The sequence below is a fragment of the Sminthopsis crassicaudata genome, chromosome 6 (assembly GCF_048593235.1).
Source record: "Sminthopsis crassicaudata isolate SCR6 chromosome 6, ASM4859323v1, whole genome shotgun sequence".
NCBI classification, from domain to species: domain Eukaryota; kingdom Metazoa; phylum Chordata; class Mammalia; order Dasyuromorphia; family Dasyuridae; genus Sminthopsis; species Sminthopsis crassicaudata.
In genome coordinates this window covers 246932975-246953470 of record NC_133622.1, presented here as the reverse complement: position 1 = coordinate 246953470, position 20496 = coordinate 246932975, and the positions used below count along the sequence as shown (strand labels likewise).

The following is a 20496-nucleotide window of genomic DNA, read 5'->3' as shown; positions in this document are numbered from 1 at the left end:
AATAAAGAATGAGAAAAGGCCTTGCGATTGGAGAATAAAAAAGAGCATTGGTTACTTTGGAGAGACCAGCTTCAGCTGAATAATGATGTCAGATGCCAGTCTGTAGAGTTATGAAGAAGGTGAAAAGAAAGAGAATGGTAGCCTTCTCTTGGGGTTTAGCTGCAGAAAAAAAGGAAAAATAAGGACAATAGCTAGCAGGAGTGAATAAGGAGTGTTTGGGTGAGGATCAGTGGAACAGGAAATAGAAGATTAGCCCCATGAGGATATTCTCTTGCTTACAAGCATTTTAAAAGGCTTGAAAGACATCGTTTCTGGGTAATTTAATAATTTTAGTAATACTTAAAGCATTTTAATAAAAGGATGATCATTTGACCTTCTCTCTCTTAGGACAAAGGCAATCATGCCCTTGGGACTCCCAGTTTATATGCCTTTTGGAAGAGGAGTGCTCCTGAGGGTGGCAATCAACTGAGTGGTTAATCTTAATGAAAGAATAAATATTACAGTGAGGGGCTGGACCTGAGCTCTGATTATATCATTAGCTTCTGAGATTAGCCCCAGCCTTGGACAAATGGTTCCAAGAATTTCTCCCAAACCAGAGTGGAGTACATTGGCTGCACTATGGGGGTGGGGTCTGGATGGAAGAGAAGTTTAACTCAGCCTTCAGATACAAATTCTTGAAATGTGAATAAAAAAGAGTAAATCTGAATTTCCCCAAATCATTGGCAATTAATAATCATTTCTCTCACAGGACTGCAAGAGGAATTCAGACAGGTTCTTGAGAGACAACACAATGCTGACCCAGAAATAAGATATACTTGGTACGAAGAAAATCTAAATTTTAGCTCTTTTCTGTCAATCTCTGGGGAAAAAAGTAGTTAATGTAGTCTTGTGTCTTGCCTATAATATCCTCTCTCAGTTGACGAAGGACACAACTAGAGACATTATAATCGTTAAAGATTGTTGTTATCGAATTTGTGATAGCCAAGGAGAGGAAATCACACCCGTGGTTGCTTATTTCCTTTTTTGACAGTAATATTAACTAGTAAATGAAGGGAATATTGTGGATATAATTAGCTTAGATTTTACAAAGCTTTTGCTAAAGTATTTCATAGTATACTTGTAGGGAAGACTGAGAGATAAGAATTAAGCACTAATAAAGTCAGATCAATGGAAACTCAAGGGTGTTTTTTGATCGTCTATACTTAAAACTATTGTCCCATATTATAGTCTCTTTATGGTTAAACTGCTTGAGAAGGCCTCTATTTCCTTCCTCTCACCATCTTCTTAACTCAACAGATTGGCTTCTGATATCATCATTCAACTGAATCTGTTCTCTCCAAACTGAATTATTTCCCAGAACTAGTGGCCTTCTCTCAGTCTTCATCTTTTATATCAATGTATAAAGGGGTTTCCAATGGAGTTCCAAGGGAACTGTGCTTGGTTCTGAGCTATTTTGTATGATTTGGATAAAGAAAGGTATTACACTTATGCATTTTTCAGATGGCACAAAGCTGGGAGAAATTGCTAAGCACATTAGCTGAAAGTATCAGGATCCCAAAGCAGCTTGACAGGCTAGAACATTGGGCTGAATCTAGTCAAATGAAATCCTCTAGGGACAACTGTAACGTAATATACTTGGGTGCATACTTTCATAATTATGAATCTCATAAGTGTAAGATACAGAAGCCTGTTCTGATGTTCACACTGTAGTTTACTTCCACTTTCTCATTTAAGCCTCATGAAGCCTTGCTTCAAGCAATATACAAATGCCACTAATAATAATAACAACAATTATGGTGAGGATGATGCTAACCTATAGCCTCTAGGCCTTCATTCTGGTAATGCTTTCATTCTTTGAGATTTTAACTTTCCTCTTTTTCAGTTTAAACAATGCTTATAGAGTGTTGTAAGATTGTGCTAGTAAAATGTTCAATTCTGGACTTTCCAGAAAAACAAATTGTATGCCTATAAATTTTTAGGCTAAATCTGCATCTATGAACAACTTATTAAGTCTGTACAAAAAACAAAATGGTAATTCAAAACCCCAATATGTAGGATTGCTGATTTCTTCAGGGCAAATTCTGTGATCAGGTCTCACAAGCAGGTTACACCTGGTTCTAGACTGTACCTGCTTAGACCCAGTCCTACCTGTTAGTTTTCCTTCAGGAACTTGCTCCATTCTTTCTTCTTCCCACACCCCATCTCCCTGTTACTATATCTTGCTTTTGTCTCTGTTCCTTTAAGATATAATTGAAGTATCACCTTTTATGAGAAGCCTTTCCTTAAACTTCTAATTACTGGTGTCTTCCCCATAAATGACCTTTATGTCTTTTCTCTTTCTATGTATTTTTTTATTATTATAGCTTTTTATATACAAAATATATGCATGGATAATTTTTCAACATTGACCCTTGTAAAAACTTCTGTTTCAACTTTTCCCCTCCTTCCCTCCATCCCCTCCCCAGATGGCAGGTAGTCTCATACATGTTAAATATATTAAAGTATATCTTAAATACAATATATGTATACATATTTATGTTGTTATCTTGTTGCATAAGAAAGATTGAATTTAGAAAGAAGATTAAAAATAACCTAAGAAGAAAAAAACCCAAAATGCAAGCAAACAATAACAGAAAGAATGGAAATATTATGTTGTGATCCATACTCATTTCCCAGTGTTCTTTCTCTGGGTGTATCTGGTTCTGTTCATTATAGATTAATTGGAACTGATTTGGATCCCTTTATTATTGAAGAGAGCCATATCCATCAGAACTGATCATCATATAGTATTGCTGTTGAAGTGTATAATGATCTCCTGGTTCTACTCATTTAACTCAGCATCAGTTCATGTAAGTTTCTGCAAGCTTCTCTGTATTCATCCTGCTGGTCATTTTTTATAGAACAATAATATTCCATAACATTCATATTACACAATTTATTTAGCCATTCTCCAATTATTGGGCATATCTTCAATTTCTAGTTTCTAGCCACTATGGAAAGGGCTTCCACAAACATTTTTGCACATATGGGTCCCTTTCCTTTCTTTAATATCTCTTTGGGATATAAACCCAGTAATAACACTGCTGAATCAAAGAATATGCACAGTTTGATAACTTTTGGGGCATAATTCCAAATTGCTCTCCAGAATGGTTAGATCCATTCACAACTCCACCAACAATGCATCAGTGTCCCAGTTTTCCCACATCCCCTCCAACATTTGTCATTATCTTTTCCTGCCACCTTAGCCAATCTGACAGGTGTGTAGTGGTATCTCAGAGTTGTTTTAATTTGCATTTCTCTGATTAACAATGATTTGGAACACCTTTTCATATGACTAGAAATAGTTTCAATTTCTCCATCTGAAAATTGTCTGTTCATATCCTTTTACCATTTATCAAATGGAGAGTGGCTTGATTTCTTATAAATTAGAGTAAATTCTCTATATATTTGGAGATGAGACCTTTATCAGAACCTTTAGCTGTAAAAATGTTTTCCCAGTTTATTGCTTCCCTTCTAATCTTGTCTGCTTTGGTTTTATTTGCACAAAAGCTTTTTAATTTAATATAATTGGAATTTTCTATTTTGTGATCAATAATGATCTCTAGTTCTTCTTTGGTCACAAATTCCTTCCTCCTCTATTGGTCTGAGAGATAAACTATCCTATGTTCTTCTAATTTATTTATAATCTCATTCTTTATGCCTAGAAAATGAACCCATTTTGATTTTATCTTGTTTTATGGTATTAAGTTTGGGTCAATGCCTAGTTTTTGCCATACTAATTTCTAATTTTCCTAGCAATTTTTGTCAAATAATGAATTCTTATTCCAAAGGCTGGGGTCTTTGGGTTTGTCAAACACCAGATTGCTATAGTTATTGATCATTTTGTCCTGTGAACTTAACCTATTCCACTGATCTATTTCTTAGCCAATACCAAATGGTTTTGGTGACCACTGTTTTTTAATATAGTTTTAGATTAGGTATAGTTAGGCTACAAAAAATTGATTTTTTTTTTCATTAGTTCCCTTGAAATTCTTGACCTTTTGTTCTTCCAGATGAATTTTGTTGTTATTTTTCTAGGTCATTAAAAAAAGTTTCTCGGAGCCTGATTGGTATATAATAGATTAGTTTAGGTAGTATTGTCATCTTTATGATATTTGCTCAATCTATTCAGGAGCACGTATTATTTTTCCACTTGTTTAGATCTGACTTTATTTGTGTGGAAAGTGTTTTGTAGTTTTGCTCATAAGTTCCTGATTTTCCTTTGGCAGATAGATTCCCAAATATTTTATACTATCGACAGTTATTTTATTTTATTTTATTTTTTATTTTATTTTTATTTATTTATTTATTTATTTATTATTATATATATATATATATATATATATATATATATATATATATATATATATATATTTTATAATATTATCCCTTGTATTCATTTTTCCAATTTACCCCCCCTCCCTCTATTCCCTCCCCCCGACGACAGGCAATACCATACATTTTACATGTGTTACAATATAGTCTAGGTACAATACATGTGTGCGAATATCACTTTCTTGTTGCACAATAAACATTAGAATCCGAAGGTACATGCAACCTGGGCAGACAGATATTAGTGCTAACAATTTTCATTCCCCTCCCAGTGTTTCTTCTCTGGGTGCAGCTACCTCTGTCCATCATTGATCAACTGGAAGTGAGTTGGATCTTCTTTATGTTGAAGATTTCCACTTCCATCAGAATACATCCTCATACAGCATTGTTGTTGAAGTGTACAGTGATCTTCTGGTTCTGCTCATTTCACTCAGCATCAGTTGATTTAAGTCTCTCCAGGCCTCTCTATATTCCTCCTGCTGGTCATTTCTTACCGAGCAATAATATTCCATAACCTTCATATACCACAATTTACCCAACCATTCTCCAACTGATGGACATCCATTCATCCTCCAGTTTCTAGCTACAACAAAAAGAGCCGCCACAAACATTTTGGCACATATATGTCTCTTTCCGCTCTTTAGTATTTCTTTGGGATATAATCCCAGTAGTAGCGCTGCTGGGTCAAAGGGTATGCACAGTTTGATAACTTTTTGGGCATAATTCCAGATTGCTCTCCAGAATGGCTGGATTCTTTCACAACTCCACCAGCAATGTATTAGTGTCCCAGTTTCCCCACATCCCCTCCAACATTTGTCATTATTATTCCTGTCATCTTAGCCAATCTGACAGGTGTGTAGTGGTATCTCAGAGTGGTCTTAATTTGCATTTCTCTGATCAGTAGTGATTTGGAACACTCTTTCATGTGAGTGGATATAGTTTCAATTTCTTCCTCTGAGAATTGTCTGTTCATATCCTTTGACCATTTATCAATTGGAGAATGGTTCGGTTTCTTATAAATTTGGGTCAGTTCTCTATATATTTTGGAAATGAGACCTTTGTCAGAACCTTTGTTTTTAAAAATATTTTCCCAATTTGTTACTTCCCTTCTAATCTTGTTTGCATTAGTATTATTTGTACAGAAACTTTTTAGTTTGATGTAATCAAAATCTTCTATTTTGTGATCAATAATGATCTCTAGTTCTCCTCTGGTCATAAATTCCTTCCTCCTCCACAAGTCTGAGAGGTAGATTATCCTCTGTTCCTCTAATCTATTTATTATCTCCCTCTTTATGCCTAAATCATGGACCCATTTTGATCTTATCTTGGTATATGGTGTTGTGTGGATCCATATCTAATTTCTGCCATACTAATTTCCAGTTTTCCCAACAGTTTTTTCCGAATAATGAATTTTTATCCCTAATGTTGGAATCTTTGGGTTTGTCAAAGATTAGATTGCTATAGATGTACCCTTTTTTGTCCTTTGTATCTAATCTGTTCCACTGATCTACCGGTCTATTTCGTAGCCAATACCAAATGGTTTTGGTGACTGCTGCTATATAATATAGCTTTAGATCAGGTACACTTAGACCACCTTCCTCTGAGTTTTTTTTCATTAGTTCCCTTGCAATTCTTGACCTTTTATTCTTCCATATGAATTTTGTTGTTATTTTTTCTAGGTCATTAAAATAGTTTCTTGGGAGTCTGATTGGTATAGCACTAAATAAATAGATTAGTTTGGGGAGTATTGTCATCTTTATTATATTCGCTCGGCCTATCCAAGAGCACTGAATGTCTTTCCAATTATTTAAATCTGATTTTATTTTTGTGGCAAGTGTTTTGTAATTTTTCTCATATAATTCCTGACTTTTCTTTGGTAGATGGATTCCCAAATATTTTATACTCTCAACATTTGTTTGGAATGGAATTTCTCTTTGTATCTCTTGCTGTTGCATTTTGTTAGTGATATATAAAAATGCCGAGGATTTCTGTGGATTTATTTTGTATCCTGCCACTTTGCTGAAATTTTGAATTATTTCTAGTAGCTTTTTAGCAGAGTCTTTGGGGTTCTCTAAGTATACCATCATGTCATCTGCAAAAAGTGATAGTTTGATTTCCTCATTTCCTACTCTAATTCCTTGAATCTCTTTCTCGGCTCTTATTGCCGAGGCTAGCGTTTCTAGTACTATATTGAATAGTAATGGTGATAGTGGGCAACCTTGTTTCACTCCTGATCTTACTGGGAAAGGTTGCAGTTTATTTCTATTGCATATTATGCTTACTGACGGTCTTAAATATATACTCCTGATTATTCTAAGGAATAATCCATTTATTCCTATACTCTCAAGAGTTTTTAGTAGGAATGGATGTTGGATTTTGTCAAATGCTTTTTCTGCATCTATTGAGATGATCATATGGTTCTTATTAATTTGATTATTAATATGGTCAATTATATTAATAGTTTTCCTAATATTAAACCAGCCCTGCATTCCTGGAATAAATCCTACTTGATCATAGTGTATTATCTTGGAGATGATTTTCTGAAGTCTTTTTGCTAATATCTTATTTAAGATTTTAGCATCAATATTCATTAAGGAGATTGGTCTATAATTTTCTTTCTCAGTTTTCGATCTACCAGGTTTAGGTATCAGTACCATGTCTGTGTCATAAAAGGAGTTTGGTAGGACTCCTTCATCCCCTATTTTTTCAAATAATTTATATAACATTGGGGCTAATTGTTCTTTAAATGTTTGGTAGAATTCACATGTGAATCCATCTGGCCCTGGGGATTTTTTCCTGGGGAGTTGATTAATAGCTTGTTCTATTTCTTTTTCTGAAATGGGACTATTTAAGCAATTTATCTCCTCCTCTGTTAATCTAGGGAGCCTATATTTTTGGAGAAAGTCATCCATTTCACTTAAGTTATCAAATTTATTGGCATAAAGTTGGGCAAAGTAACTCCTTATTATTTCTCTAATTTCCTCTTCATTGGTGGAAAGATCCCCCTTTTCATTTGTAAGACTATCAATTTGATTTTCCTCTTTCTTTTTTTTGATCAAATTTACCAAAGGTTTATCTATTTTATTGGCTTTTTCATAAAACCAACTCTTGGTTTTATTTATTAATTCAATAGTTTTTTTACTTTCAATTTTATTGATTTCTCCTTTTAATTTTTGTATTTCGAGTTTAATTTTTGGTTGGGGGGACAGTTATTTTAAATGGAATTTCTCTTTGTATCTTTTGCTGTTGGATTTTGTTAGTGATGTGTAAAAATGCTGATGATTTATGTGGTTTTATTTTGTACACTGCAACTTTGCTATAGGTGTGGATTATTTCTAATACCTTTTTAGTAGAATCTCTGGAGTTTTCTAACTATACTATCATATCATCAACAAAGAGTGATAATTTGATTTCCTCATTACCTACTCTAATTGCTCTAATTTCTTTTTCATCTCTTATTGTAGAAATTTGCATTTCTAATACAATATTGAACAGTTATGGTGAAAGTGGACAACCTTGTTTCATTCCTGATTTTACTGGGAATGGTTCTAGTTTGTCACCATTACATATGATGCTTACTGATGGTTTTAAATATATGCTACTGATTATTTTAAGGAAAAGTCCATTTATTCCTATACTCTCTAATGTTTTTAATAGGAATGGGTGCTGGATTTTATCTAATGCTTTTCTGCATCTATTGAGATGATAATACAGTTTTCGTTAATTTGGTTATTGATATAGTCAATTATGCTAATAGTTTTCCTAATATTGAACCAGCCCTGCATTCCTGGTACAAATCCTACTTGGTCACAGTGTATTATCCTTGAGATGATTTTCTGTAATCTTTTTGCTAAGATTTTATTTAAGATTTTTGTATCCATGTTCATTAGGGAGATTGGTCTATAATTTTCTTTTTCTGTTTTCATCCTACCTGGTTTAGGTATCAGTATCATGTCTTTAACATAAAAGGAATTTGGTGGGACTCTTTCATTCCCTATTTTTTCAAATAGTTTATATAATGTTGGAGTTAATTGTTCTTTAAATATTTGATAGAATTCACATGTAAATCCATCTGGTCCTGGGGATTTTTTTTTTTTAGGGAGTTGATTAATAGCCTGTTCTATTTCTTTTTCTAAAATGGAACTATTTAACCAATTTATTCCTTCCTTCCTGGGCAACCTATATTTTTGAAGGTATTCATCTATTTCATTTAAGTTATCAAATTTATTGGCATAGAGTTGGGCAACGTAACTCCTAATTATTGCTCTAATTTCCTCTTCATTAGTTGAAATTTCTCCCTTTTCATTCTTAAGACTAACAATTTGATTTTCCTTTTTCCTTTTTCTAATCAGATTTACCAAAGGTTTATCTATTTTGTTATTTTTTTCATAAAACCAACTCTTAGTTTTATTTATTAATTAAATAGGTGTTTTTTTTTTACTTTCAATTTTATTGATCTCTCTCTCTCTCTCTTTTTTTTTTTTTTTTTTTTTTTTAGAATTTCAAGTTTAGTGTTTGATTGGGTATTTTAATTTCCTCTTTTTCTAACTTTTTTAGTTGTAAGCCTAATTCATTGATTTTCTCTTTTTCTATTTTATGCAAGTAAGCCTCTAGAGATATAAAATTTTCCCTTATTACTGCCTTGGCTGCATCCCACATATTTTGGTATGACTCTCATTATTGTCATTCTCTTGGGTGAAATTATTAATTGTGTCCATGATTTGCTGTTTCACCCAATCATTCTTTAGGATGAGATTATTTAGTTTCCATTTACTTTTTGGTCTATTTCCCCCTGGCTTTTTATTGAATGTAATTTTTATTGCATCGTGATTAGAGAAGGATGCATTTACTATTTTTGCCTTTCTACATTTGAATTTGAGGTCTTTATATCCTAATATGTGGTTAGTTTTTGTATAGGTTCCATGAACTGCTGAGAAGAAAGTGTATTCTTTTCTGTCTCCATTCAGTTTTCTTCAAAGAGCTATCATACCTAACTTTTCTAGTGTTCTATTTACCTCTTTAACTTCTTATTTATTTTATGGTTTGATTTATCTAGTTCTAAGAGTACAAGGTTGCAACCTCCCACTTTATAGTTTTGCTGTCTATTTCTTCTTGCAGCTCTCTTAACTTCTTCTTTAGGAATTTAGATGCATATCTAAATCAAGTGGTGCATATATGTTTAGTATTGATATTGCTTCATTATCTATGCTGACCCTTTAGCAAAATATAGTGCCCTTCCTTATCTCTTTTAATTAGATCAATTTTTGCTTTTGCTTGATCTGAGATCAGGATGGCTACCCCTGCTTTTTTTGGCTTCACCTGAAACATAGTAGATTCTCTTCTAGTCTTTTACCTTTATTCTTTATATATCACCCTGCTTCAAGTGTGTTTCCTGTAAACAACATATTGTAGAATTCTGACTTTTAATCCAATCTGCTAGTCACCTCCACTTTATGCAGGAATTTACCCCATTCACATTTATGGTTACAGTTACTAATTCTGTATTTCCTGCCATGTTATTATCCCCACATTATGCTTTTTTCTTTCCTTTCCCTCTTAACCCCCTCCCCAGTATTACTTATGAGCACCACTTGCCTCACACAACCCTCCCTCTTTAGCAACCCTCCATCTCTCCTCTATAAGTCCCTCCCCTTTTCTTCAACCTTTTCCTATTTCTGTATTCCCTTCTATTTACCCTAACCCTTCCCTTTTCATTTTTCCCCTTCCACTTTTCAATGAGTAAATCAAATGTTATGTCTAACATTTTCCCTTTGAGCCAAATCTGATGAGAGTAAGATTCACACAATATTCATCCCTCTTCCTTCATTCCCTCAGATACAATAGGTTTTCTTTGCCTCTTTGTGAGATGTAGTTTCCCTCTTTTTACCTCCACTTTTCCCTTTTTTGGGTTCCTTTCCAACTCTAGTTTCTTTAGTATAAACCCAAACATGTATGCTTTATGTATACCCATAACAGAAATACAATTCTCAAGAGTTCTTTTTATCTTTTTATGTTTCTCTTTAGTCCTATATTTGGAGGTCAAACTTTTTGTTTAGCTCTGGTTTTTCATCAGGAATAAATGAAACTCACTTATTTCATTGAATGTCCATCTTCTTCCCTGGAAGAAAATGCTCATTGTGGCTGGGTAAGTTATTCTTGGCTGCATACCAAGTTCTTTTGCCTTTTGGAATATCAGATTCCAGGCCCTTTAATCCTTTAATGTAGATGCTGCTAGATCCTGAGTGATCCTTATTGTGGCTCCTTGGTATTTGAATTGTTATTTTCTGGCTGCTTGTTGTATTTTTTTCCTTTGTCTGATAGTTCTGGAATTTAGTCACAATATTTCTTGGAGTTTTGATTTTGGGATCTCTTTCAGTAGGTGATCAATGAATTCTTTCAATGTCTATTTTGCCTTCTGTTTCTATAACATCTGGGCAGTTCTCTTTGATGATTTCCTGAAAAATAATATGTAGGAACTTTTTTTCATCATGATTTTCAGGGAGTCCAGTAATCCTTGGATTACCTTTTCTGTATCTGTTTTCCAGGTCTGTTGTTTTCCCAAATGGGTATTTAATATTTTTTTCCATTTTTTTCATTTTTTTGGTTTTGCTTGAAGGATTCTTCGTGTGGCCTTGAGTCATTCATTTCCATTTGTTCAAGTCTGAGTTTAATGAATTATTTTCTTCAATTACTTTTTTATTTCTTTTTGTATTTGTCCAATTGAGTTTTTAAATAAGTTGTTTTGTTCATAGGGTTTTTCTCCATTTTGCCAATCTTTAAAAAGCCTTATTTTCTTTTTCCAGTTCACAAATTCTTTTTTCCTGGGAGCTGTTTATCTTTTCCAATTCACAAATTCTGTTTTTCAGGGAGTTTATTTCTTTATCCACTCTATCTTTTAATGACTTATCCTGGCCCTCTTACAAAGCTTTCCTTTCTTTTCCCCATTTTTCTAATAACTCTCTTTTAAGATCCTTTTTAATTTCTTCTATGAGAGCCTTGTATGAGAGGACCAGATCACATCCACTTTTGGATCTAGAGACAAACTGCTTTTAGTCTCCTCAGGATTTGAAGTCTGCTCTCTTTCCATATAGAAGCTATCAATAGTTATAGTGTGCTTTGCTTTTTTGCTCATTTTGAAATAAAAAAATAAACAACCAAAAACCTACTGTCTGCTTATTGGGGGCAATGGGGTATTTTCAAGCTGCCTCTACAGACAGCAGGAAGTGGCAGTGAAGGGGCAGTGGGACAGCACTCAGGTCCTGAAATCAGCAGCAGTGGAAAGGCAGCTATTAGGGTTATGTTGGGACCAACTACTGTGGCTGCTCCTGGATCACACTGAGTCACTCCAGGTGCTGGATGGGTGTAGCCAGGTCCCGAGAGACTCTAGCTTTTTAGGTTATAGTCTTTATCCTCTGTGTTTATCACTTTTCTTTTTGCTGATCTACTTGGCTTGCTGCAAAATAGCTCACACTGTGGTAAAGATTTCCCCTGCAGATTTTCATCCAGCAGAGACCACCCCCACCTCTGGTCTGTTCACTGTGAGCTGTTTTCTATGCTCTCTATGCTTGCCTGAGGTCTGCTCTTGGCCTACCCCATTCTGTCCCCATCTGTGAGCAAAAACAAACCTTTTCTGGTGAATTATGAGTATCTTCTGTTGATAATATGTTGTACTTCCAATATTTGTGAGATCCAATAGGCAAGCACTAATTCTGAGGCTGAATTTCATTAAAATAGATTGAGGGAAAAGGAGAGTTTAGGAAGATGTGTGTGTCCTGTCCGCCATCTTGGCCCCTTTCTATGTATTTTTATATATACTTATATATGATAAGATATCTGTAAAAAAAACTTTGCAAACCTTAAACAAAGCCCTTGTTGTTCTTTGGATATTACTACATTGTTACACCCTTGAACTCTTCAGGAGAAGTGATTATTCCTTTTTTTTTATTTGTTTTTTCTTCATTCCATCTTTCTCAGGGCTTTGGGACTTTGGAGATACAAATGCTTGTTTTTTTTTTCCCTTAGTGGTACATTAAGGATAGTAGAAGATTTGAAGGAAAACTTTAATTTGGGACATGTTGAATTTAAAATATCTACAGTATATCTAATATGAGATGTTCAAAAACAGTGGAATATGTGAGAGGTAAGGAAAGAGGTTAGAGTGGAATAAATAGATATGAGAATGGATAGTAAAAAGATAAAATTACATTCACAGGAGCAGAGATACAAATGCTTTTAACTGATTCATTTGTTGGTTGATTGGTTCACTTATTTTGGAAAAGTGGTTAAATTCCTGAGGATGTTGGCCCATTCATACACCTCTAAAGGATTGTGATAGAAGAGTATATGGGGAGGAAGGATTTAAGGAAACTAGAGAGCATATAGTCAGTAGGAAAGCTTAGTGAGGTTTGGTGAGATTCAAGGATAAGCTCTTTTCTTTCTGGACAGTTCCCTGGAAAAGGATGAAGAGGTCCCCTTAACACTGCACTTGAGATGGTAGAGAACATCTGGAGATTATATAGTGACTGTTGAGGTTTAAGGGTAATCCCCAAAATTTTGGAGTTTCAGGCTGGTGTCATGGGGAGTCTCAAAAGAATTTGCAAGCTCAGACAGGACTCCAAGTCATGGGGCAAAGTTTATTATAATTGTGACACCAATCATAGCAGACTAAATGCCAAAAGAAGTCATCATCCTGGTTAGAGTAAATTGGGATAGGATAATCTAAGAGAAAAAATATATCATTTCTAACCAAAGTGACTTCAAATTCCAAGTGGGTTTATTGCTACATTCTCCCTAAGAGCTGCAAAACATCATTCCCCCCTCAAATAATTTGGATCCAAATTCATTTGGAGAAAAGAAGTGAAGGTCTCATCTTCTGAGCCTGCTTTATGCTGACCAAGGGTATAGAGCTGGCTCTACATAGTGGGGTTCAGACTGAATAGGGGAGATATGTGACTTGAAGGATGGCAGTAGCATCCAGGGGGTGCTGAGGCTTAGAATAAGGTACTAGATAGTATCCAGGTTGAGTAAGTAGTGGGAGGTGCAAGGCTTGGAGTCCAGAAGAAACAAAGCTCACAAAAAGTTTGATTAACAATATCCTTGCAGGTAAAGGTTTTCTATCCCTCTAGGCTAAAAGACTTGAGAGGGTATTTAAGTACTCAGTTCCAGAATAGTACATAGCAAATAAAGCATTTATAAGAAAATGTTTATTTAATATTTATAAGAAAATGTTTATGCCACAGGACACACAGTACAAACAGATGTTACTTCTACACTAGTAATAAACTTTTAAAACAAAATATACCATTAAGTTACATATCTCTTAGAAAACTAGTTGTACTAAAAGTCTTTTCTCTAAACCATACTGAAGATATTTCAGATTTAATTTCAATATAATAACAGGTCCCATATACAGTATATTGATATCCAATTATTATTATTATTATACTTATATCATTTTAAAACACTTAAAGACTTTATTTCATTCAGATATATGCATCTAGTAAAAGGCAGATAGCTAAGCCAAATACTAATCTACTAATCTAATACTAATCTAATGACTATATATTTTCAGATTGAAATTGGTAAGATCTTATATATATGCATTGTTCTCATGGTCTCTATTGACTATTTTCTCTGATTATTGAAATTTGTTGTAAGAGGAAAAAGCAGGGACATGATTATAATAGCATCAACACTGGTCTGTGAGGCTTCAGCCTGAGCCTTAGCTCTGTTTGGTTTCAGGTAATAGTCACAGCTAACAACCAGTCATGTAGTAACAATTCCACCCTATAGCCAGACAGGAATAATAAGGTGGGAAACATTCCTGTTCAAAGGAAGACTGAAGTCAGAAGGATCCAACTTTAAGCAAGGGCCAAGGTTGCCATCTCAGCTCTTGCCCAGATATAGATGTCCAACTATAACAATTAATGGTCACGTCCCTCTGAGGAGCTTATAGCATTTTTCTCAAAGTAACTTACTGACTTAATGATCATATCCAAGTTCAAAATGCAAAAGAATATCAGTTATATGCTAAAGAGATTTTATTTCAAATAGAAAATCCATAGCTGAGATCTAGATACATTATTTTTATTTTCATGAAGTTGTAATAAGCAATAAAAAATTACTAGGACTCACATACACTTAAGATATTCCACTTAACATCTTTTACATGAATTTCTCTTCTTCTTCTTAAATTTAAACTCATCTTGTTGCAAAGACCAATCATTAAAAATCATTTCTATATAATAAACAAGTTTTTAGATTCTTAGTAAACATACTGCATGTTTGGGAACTATATAACACATTTCTCAGAACTGATAACTCGCCCACACTGAAGGTTTCAAGAAAACTGGAAAGTTTAAAAATAAGCGTTCTTGACAGAGATGTCAGAAAAGGGGCTGAACTTGCTGTTCCTACCTGCCCACTTTATCTTTAGGTCTTTTGTGGGCTGTGCTCTTTGAAATCTCCTCCCATTCTGTGAAGGGGGAAAGAGTGCTGTACACCTTCATACTTCAAGGCGAATTGGTAAGGCTTTCACCTTATTATTTTTTTTCTACACATAGTAATTACAATTTTAGATTTGACATGATGATAATAATTCCAAATAACTTAGATAACAATCTTGAATAGCCAAATAGTTAGTTGTAATTTTCTCTTAACTTTGGAATTAGCTAATTCTCTAAATTGTATTTACAAAATTGTGTTCTCTAAATTGTAAAATACAAAAAAAAAATTGTATTTACAAAAATGTATTATAAAACAGGCTTAGCAAGGCTGATGAAATAAACTTTCCATCTTCTTTTGGTTCAGTTTATTCTTTCCTCAAGCTGTTGCAGTTTTGGAAGTTCTCAGGGAGGGTTTAGGATTCTATCCCTGTTCCCTTCAATAAGTTTCCCTGTTTTGGGGGAAAACACGTCAATTCTTTTTTTTTTTTTTTTAATTTTTTTTTTATAAAGTATTATTTTTATTTATTTATTTTTTATAATATTATCCCTTGTATTCATTTTTCCAAATTATCCCCTCCCTCCCTCCACTCCCTCCCCACAATGACAGGTAATCCCATACATTTTACATGTGTTACAATATAACCTAGATACAATATATGTGTGTAAATACCATTTTCTTGTTGCACATTAAGTATTAGCTTCCGAAGGTATAAGTAACCTGGGTAGATAGACAGTAGTGCTAACAATTTACATTCACTTCCCAGTGCTCCTTCTCTGCGTGTAGTTATTTCTGTCCATCATTGATCAACTGGAAGTGAGTTGGCTCTTCTTTATGTTGAAGATTTCCACTTCCATCAGAATACATCCTCATACAGAATTGTTGTTGAAGTGTACAGTGATCTTCTGGTTTTGCTCATTTCACTCAGCATCAGTTGATGTAAGTCTCTCCAGGCCTCTCTGTATTCCTCCTGCTGGTCATTTCTTACAGAGCAATAATATTCCATAACATTCATATGCCATAATTTACCCAACCATTCTCCAATTGATGGGCATCCATTCAACTTCCAGTTTCTAGCTACAACAAAAAGGGCTGCCACACACATTTTGGCACATTCAGGTCCCTTTCCACTCTTTAGTATTTCTTTGGGATATAAGCCCAATAGCAGCAATGCTGGGTCAAAGGGTATGCACAGTTTGATAACTTTTTGGGCATAGTTCCAAATTGCTCTCCAGAATGGCTGGATTCTTTCACAACTCCTCCAACAATGTATCAGTGTCCCAGTTTTCCCACATCCCCCCCAACCTTCATCATTATTTGTTCCTGTCATCTTAGCTAATCTGACAGGTAACACGTCAATTCTTGAAATTCAAATAGAACAGAATCTATCTCAAAAATAGACAGAAGTCTCATATAATTTATGATCAAATTTCCAACTTTAACACACAAGCCAATTTTAAAAGTTACATTAAATTAACCCAGTACTGAATTTTAGTTTTCCTGAGATTCCCTAAATTATAACTAGATGTTTTAGTCAAACTCATTTATCTTTTGGTTGTTTCCCAAGTCACAGAAACTTTTTCTCTCTTTGTGCACCAGTGTCAGCCTTTACTTCAAGATGCAAGTCTTCACCTTGACATTTTTACTGACACAGCCCTAGATGTCTGACTTCGATAATGTAAATGCAAGCTGTTTGCTGCCGGAATTTTTAAAGTAGCAGCAAACTCCTTTTTTCCCTATTTCCTCAAAGTTCACAAACTTTCCAATCTTTTTAACTCTCAGTAGAAATAGATTACAATTTATATATTCGTTTAGTGGGCTTTGATTAAAGCCACTTTAAAACTTTTACTATCATATTTCAAAAAACAAGCTTCATTGAACTGAGTATATATTTTCTCTCTCTTACCCCTCCATCCATCCTTCCCTCCTATAGTTAGGGAAAGAGAAAAGGGGAAGAAAGAAAAAAAATATCTTTCCTCTATGCACTATCTTCCTAGTCCTGGGGATCCCAGAAATGGTGACCTTAATTTAAATGAATTTCCTTTCAAATCATTTTACACAAAAAAATCATTTATCTTAATATTAGCATTGTAGATTGGTCACATTAAAAAACCCATATAAAGTTATCAAGTATGAAGTAATTACACCCAATAAAACAGTTAACATTCATATAGCATTTATTCTATGTGAAGCAGTTTTACAATCAGAAAATTGGGCTAACAGGGAGAAATTCATTTGCTGAACACATAGCTAATACATTTCTGCAACTGAAACAAAGAATGGTGGGCTTTACCAAAGTCAGAGGCTGCCTAGCTCTCCCACTTCACATTGCCATGCTAAGGTGCTGCCAGGAGTACGTGGATTCTTCTCAGACAGCTGTTGGGTAGAACCTGCTTAAGGTTGATGTGCCTGATGCCAGGATCTCCTTATGGTGGAAGTTTCAGGTGTCAGGTCTTATGTGGGCCTGACCTCCATTCCACCATCCCCTAGCTGGGTTGTGGAACTCCTGCAGGTGTGTGGGGCCCCACTGCAATTACTGCCTTCCCCTTTCTGGTGGGGCAGAATTTGAGTCTCCTTACAGTTTTCAGCATGTTATTTTCTTAATCTTATCATAGATAAAAGGGGCTAACAGAGAGAGATGGGCCATAATGATCTTGTTAGCAATCCTCACAACTGAGATACACTCAGGACTCTGGGGAGTGGAGCATGCTGAGTGAACAAGGTTGTGGAGAGCTTCCCTTAATACCTTTTGGGGCACTTTCCCTTTTCAGCATTTATATTAGCCTTTATGTAAAGTGAACCATATTTTTCTTTCCTAATTGAGTAGAAGAGGAGTCAGGACAAGATAGGAAGTCAGGAAGGTATATCAAAAAAGTTGCTATTTGCCATTTTTTCCCCGTTCTCTTCAATTCTGGACTTTCTGCTAATTCACTTTTCTTCATTGCCCTTTCACAATGAAACTGTTGATTTTGCCAATTGCTTTTAAAAACTCTTTTAAGCTTTTTATACGATTTAATCCTTATTTTTTCCTCAAAATCTACAGAATGGCACTTCAAAATTTAAGATGTTTTAGAATGGGGTGAATTCCTGTAATTACCCCCAATGTCTCAAGAATTTTTTCCTATAGACCTACAAAATGACTTACTTATTAATCATTACTCTCAAAACCTTCAGGATCTGCTAAGATTTTTTTTAGTGGTTCTACAGTTTTAATTATCTAACTTTATTTCTGTAGTCCCTAACTTGGCCAGAGCTGGGTCCATAGGAAAAAAAGTTAGTTTTTTCCCTTTTTTAAGATGAGAGTTAAGAATGTTAATAAATCTTTCCCAGTGTTCTAACTGTAGCATGGAAGTTTTTTTTTTTTCCTTGCTGGCTGGCTGCATTTTATATCTTTCAAGAATCTAGCTCACAGCACAAACATGACAGACATTCTATAAACAGACGCAGACACAGACAAAATAACATGGAAGAGGACCGTTCCATTTGTGCCACAAGCCATAAAGGGGCCTCTATTCCTATAGAACCTCATTCTATGGTCAGATAGAGTAAATTAGGGCAAGATAGCCTAAGGGAAGGAATACATCATTTCTAAGTACATCTCTCCCAACACCGGGGGACCTCAGGGTTATTGGTACATATTCTTTAAGAGTGGTGGGGTGCTCTTGGATATTATGCTTACTGATCCATTTATACCCCATTTAGTACAAGTGGCAGAGCCCTGATAGTATGGAAATGGTTTAGGTGAGTTATGGTTAATTGTAGGTCTGATACACCTTGGAGGAAGAGAAGTTCTGACAGAAATTGTAGAACTGGACAGAGCTGAACTCTGAGACACTGGACTAGGAACTGGGGATACACCCAGAAACTGGATTAGGGATCCTGGGAGAGTAGGGAGGAGGAAGCTCTCGGCCCCAGTGATGTTCACCATGGACAGCGTTCCAGTGGAGAAGCAGGACAGATTTGGGAGACAGCGCCACCATAGAGATAGAAGCCATGTCTCCTAAAGGATTGTGAAGGGTAGTGGAGTGGGACAAACTCTTCTGTGATTGATCATTGGATAGACTCCCTGAGAGTGGTGACCGTTTCTGTTTTGTCTTTTTACCTTCAGTTCTTAAATACAGCATGTGGAGTATATTGAGTGCTGAACTGGTCACAGTTTTCTCAGGTCTGCAGTTGGGAAGGACCTTAAACATGCTCTGATTATCTGCCATCCCTTTATACATGTGAGGAAGCGGATGCCCAGAGCAGCAGGATATAAGATTTAGAATAATGGCTCCAGATTTAGAAAGGTTTGGGTTCAAGTTCAAGACCTCTTGGCTCTCTAGCAATTCTCTCAGACCCAAGGAACCCATCTGCATTGACCTCCATGCCTCCTCCTTCTCCGGGTCCAAGGGAGTCCGCATACTGTGTGTGTGCCAAATGCCTATTTCCTCATATGTGAAAAGGAGCCTTGAGAATGAATGGCATGGCAGGTAAGGCTTTGGATTTCATGCCGAGAGGACCCCGGTGTGGCTCCTGCTTTCTGTACTCAGTGATGGAGTTCAGGTCATTAGTTCATCTCACCATTGGTTTCCTCCTCTTGAAATGCCAGGGAGGATTGCCCAGCTTCCCTTCACAGATTGATTTCACGTTACCCTTTCTCTGTCTCAGCTAAACTGGCCACCTTGCCATTCCCACAGTCCCAGAGGATACTGTCTGCCCATCCCAACCTCTCAAAATCTTCCACTTCCTTTTTGCAAGATGGCTGGAAGCCTCAGGGCAACTAATTTTTTTTTTCTGATTATTTATGAACAATCCTGGATAAAGTTCAGGCTTTTCTGGTTTAGTCTCCTCCTTTTAGACATTCTCTACACCTCTTCATCCTGCTTGGTTCCTTCTTACTCCTGTTCTTTTCTGAGTACAAGTCCCACTCCTCAATTGTCTGTGTAAAACCACGTAAAACCATGTAAAAAGTTTAAGCTTCCTACCCTGTCATATACCTCTCCTTCTTCCATGGCCCAAAGCTGAAGAAATGGCTCTGAAGTTCCTCGTATACAGAGGCTGTGTCATTGGTGTCCATCTTTCCCCAGCTCCTAGTTTAGTATCTTGTACATGGCAAGTAATAATGCGCGAATTGTTCTGAGACACTGGGACAGCCTGGCAAGGGAGAAACTTAACGAGACAAGTGGAAAGTCCTGGAGGAGATGAGAAGGAATGGAGCCGAAGGCCTCCATCAAGAGGGCACTTTGCTAAGGAGGGAGGCTCCTTCATTCCCCAAGAGCGCGGAAAAGGAGGAATGAATACGGGACGTTTGAAGTTTGTCAAAAAGCTCCCATCTGACAGCCTCACTCATTCTGAGTTGGTGGTTCAGGCATTTCACTCCTGTGACATGATCTGGGGACTTCTTGGCCATTTCCTTCTCCAGTTTATCTCACAAATGAGGAAACTGAGGCACAGAGAGTTCAATGACTTGAAAGATCCCACAGTGCCTGAGGGTCAGGGGCTGCATCAGAAGTCTGGGAGAGGAGTCCTCCCTACTCCAGCCCAGGGCTCTGTGTCCCCTAGTGCCCATTATTCTGTAAGGACAGAGCACAGATGGCAGCAGATGATGCTGGTGGACCATGCACAATTCTGACCTTCTCCACTTCCCTCCAGCCTCAGAAAGGGCCTGTGCTGGTCCTTGACCTTAGGCTTTTGTAGGTC

At 35.9% G+C, this 20496-nt stretch overlaps 1 protein-coding gene across 14 annotated transcripts in view; it reads left to right on the top strand.

Moving 5' to 3' along the window:
• Positions 1-20496, top strand: part of LOC141546740 (membrane-spanning 4-domains subfamily A member 6D-like) — a 276103-nt gene that overhangs the window by 215507 nt on the left and 40100 nt on the right. Inside the window, exon 1 of one of the 14 annotated variants that reach the window (XM_074274752.1) lies at positions 2731-2849. The exons of 12 other annotated variants lie outside the window; for them this stretch is intronic. In XM_074274752.1, coding sequence (XP_074130853.1) covers positions 2808-2849 — 42 coding nt within the window. In that variant the 5' untranslated portion in view covers positions 2731-2807. Of the gene's footprint in view, positions 1-2730; positions 2850-20496 lie in introns of those variants that run through there. One more of the 14 variants, XM_074274760.1, reaches the window with a different exon arrangement.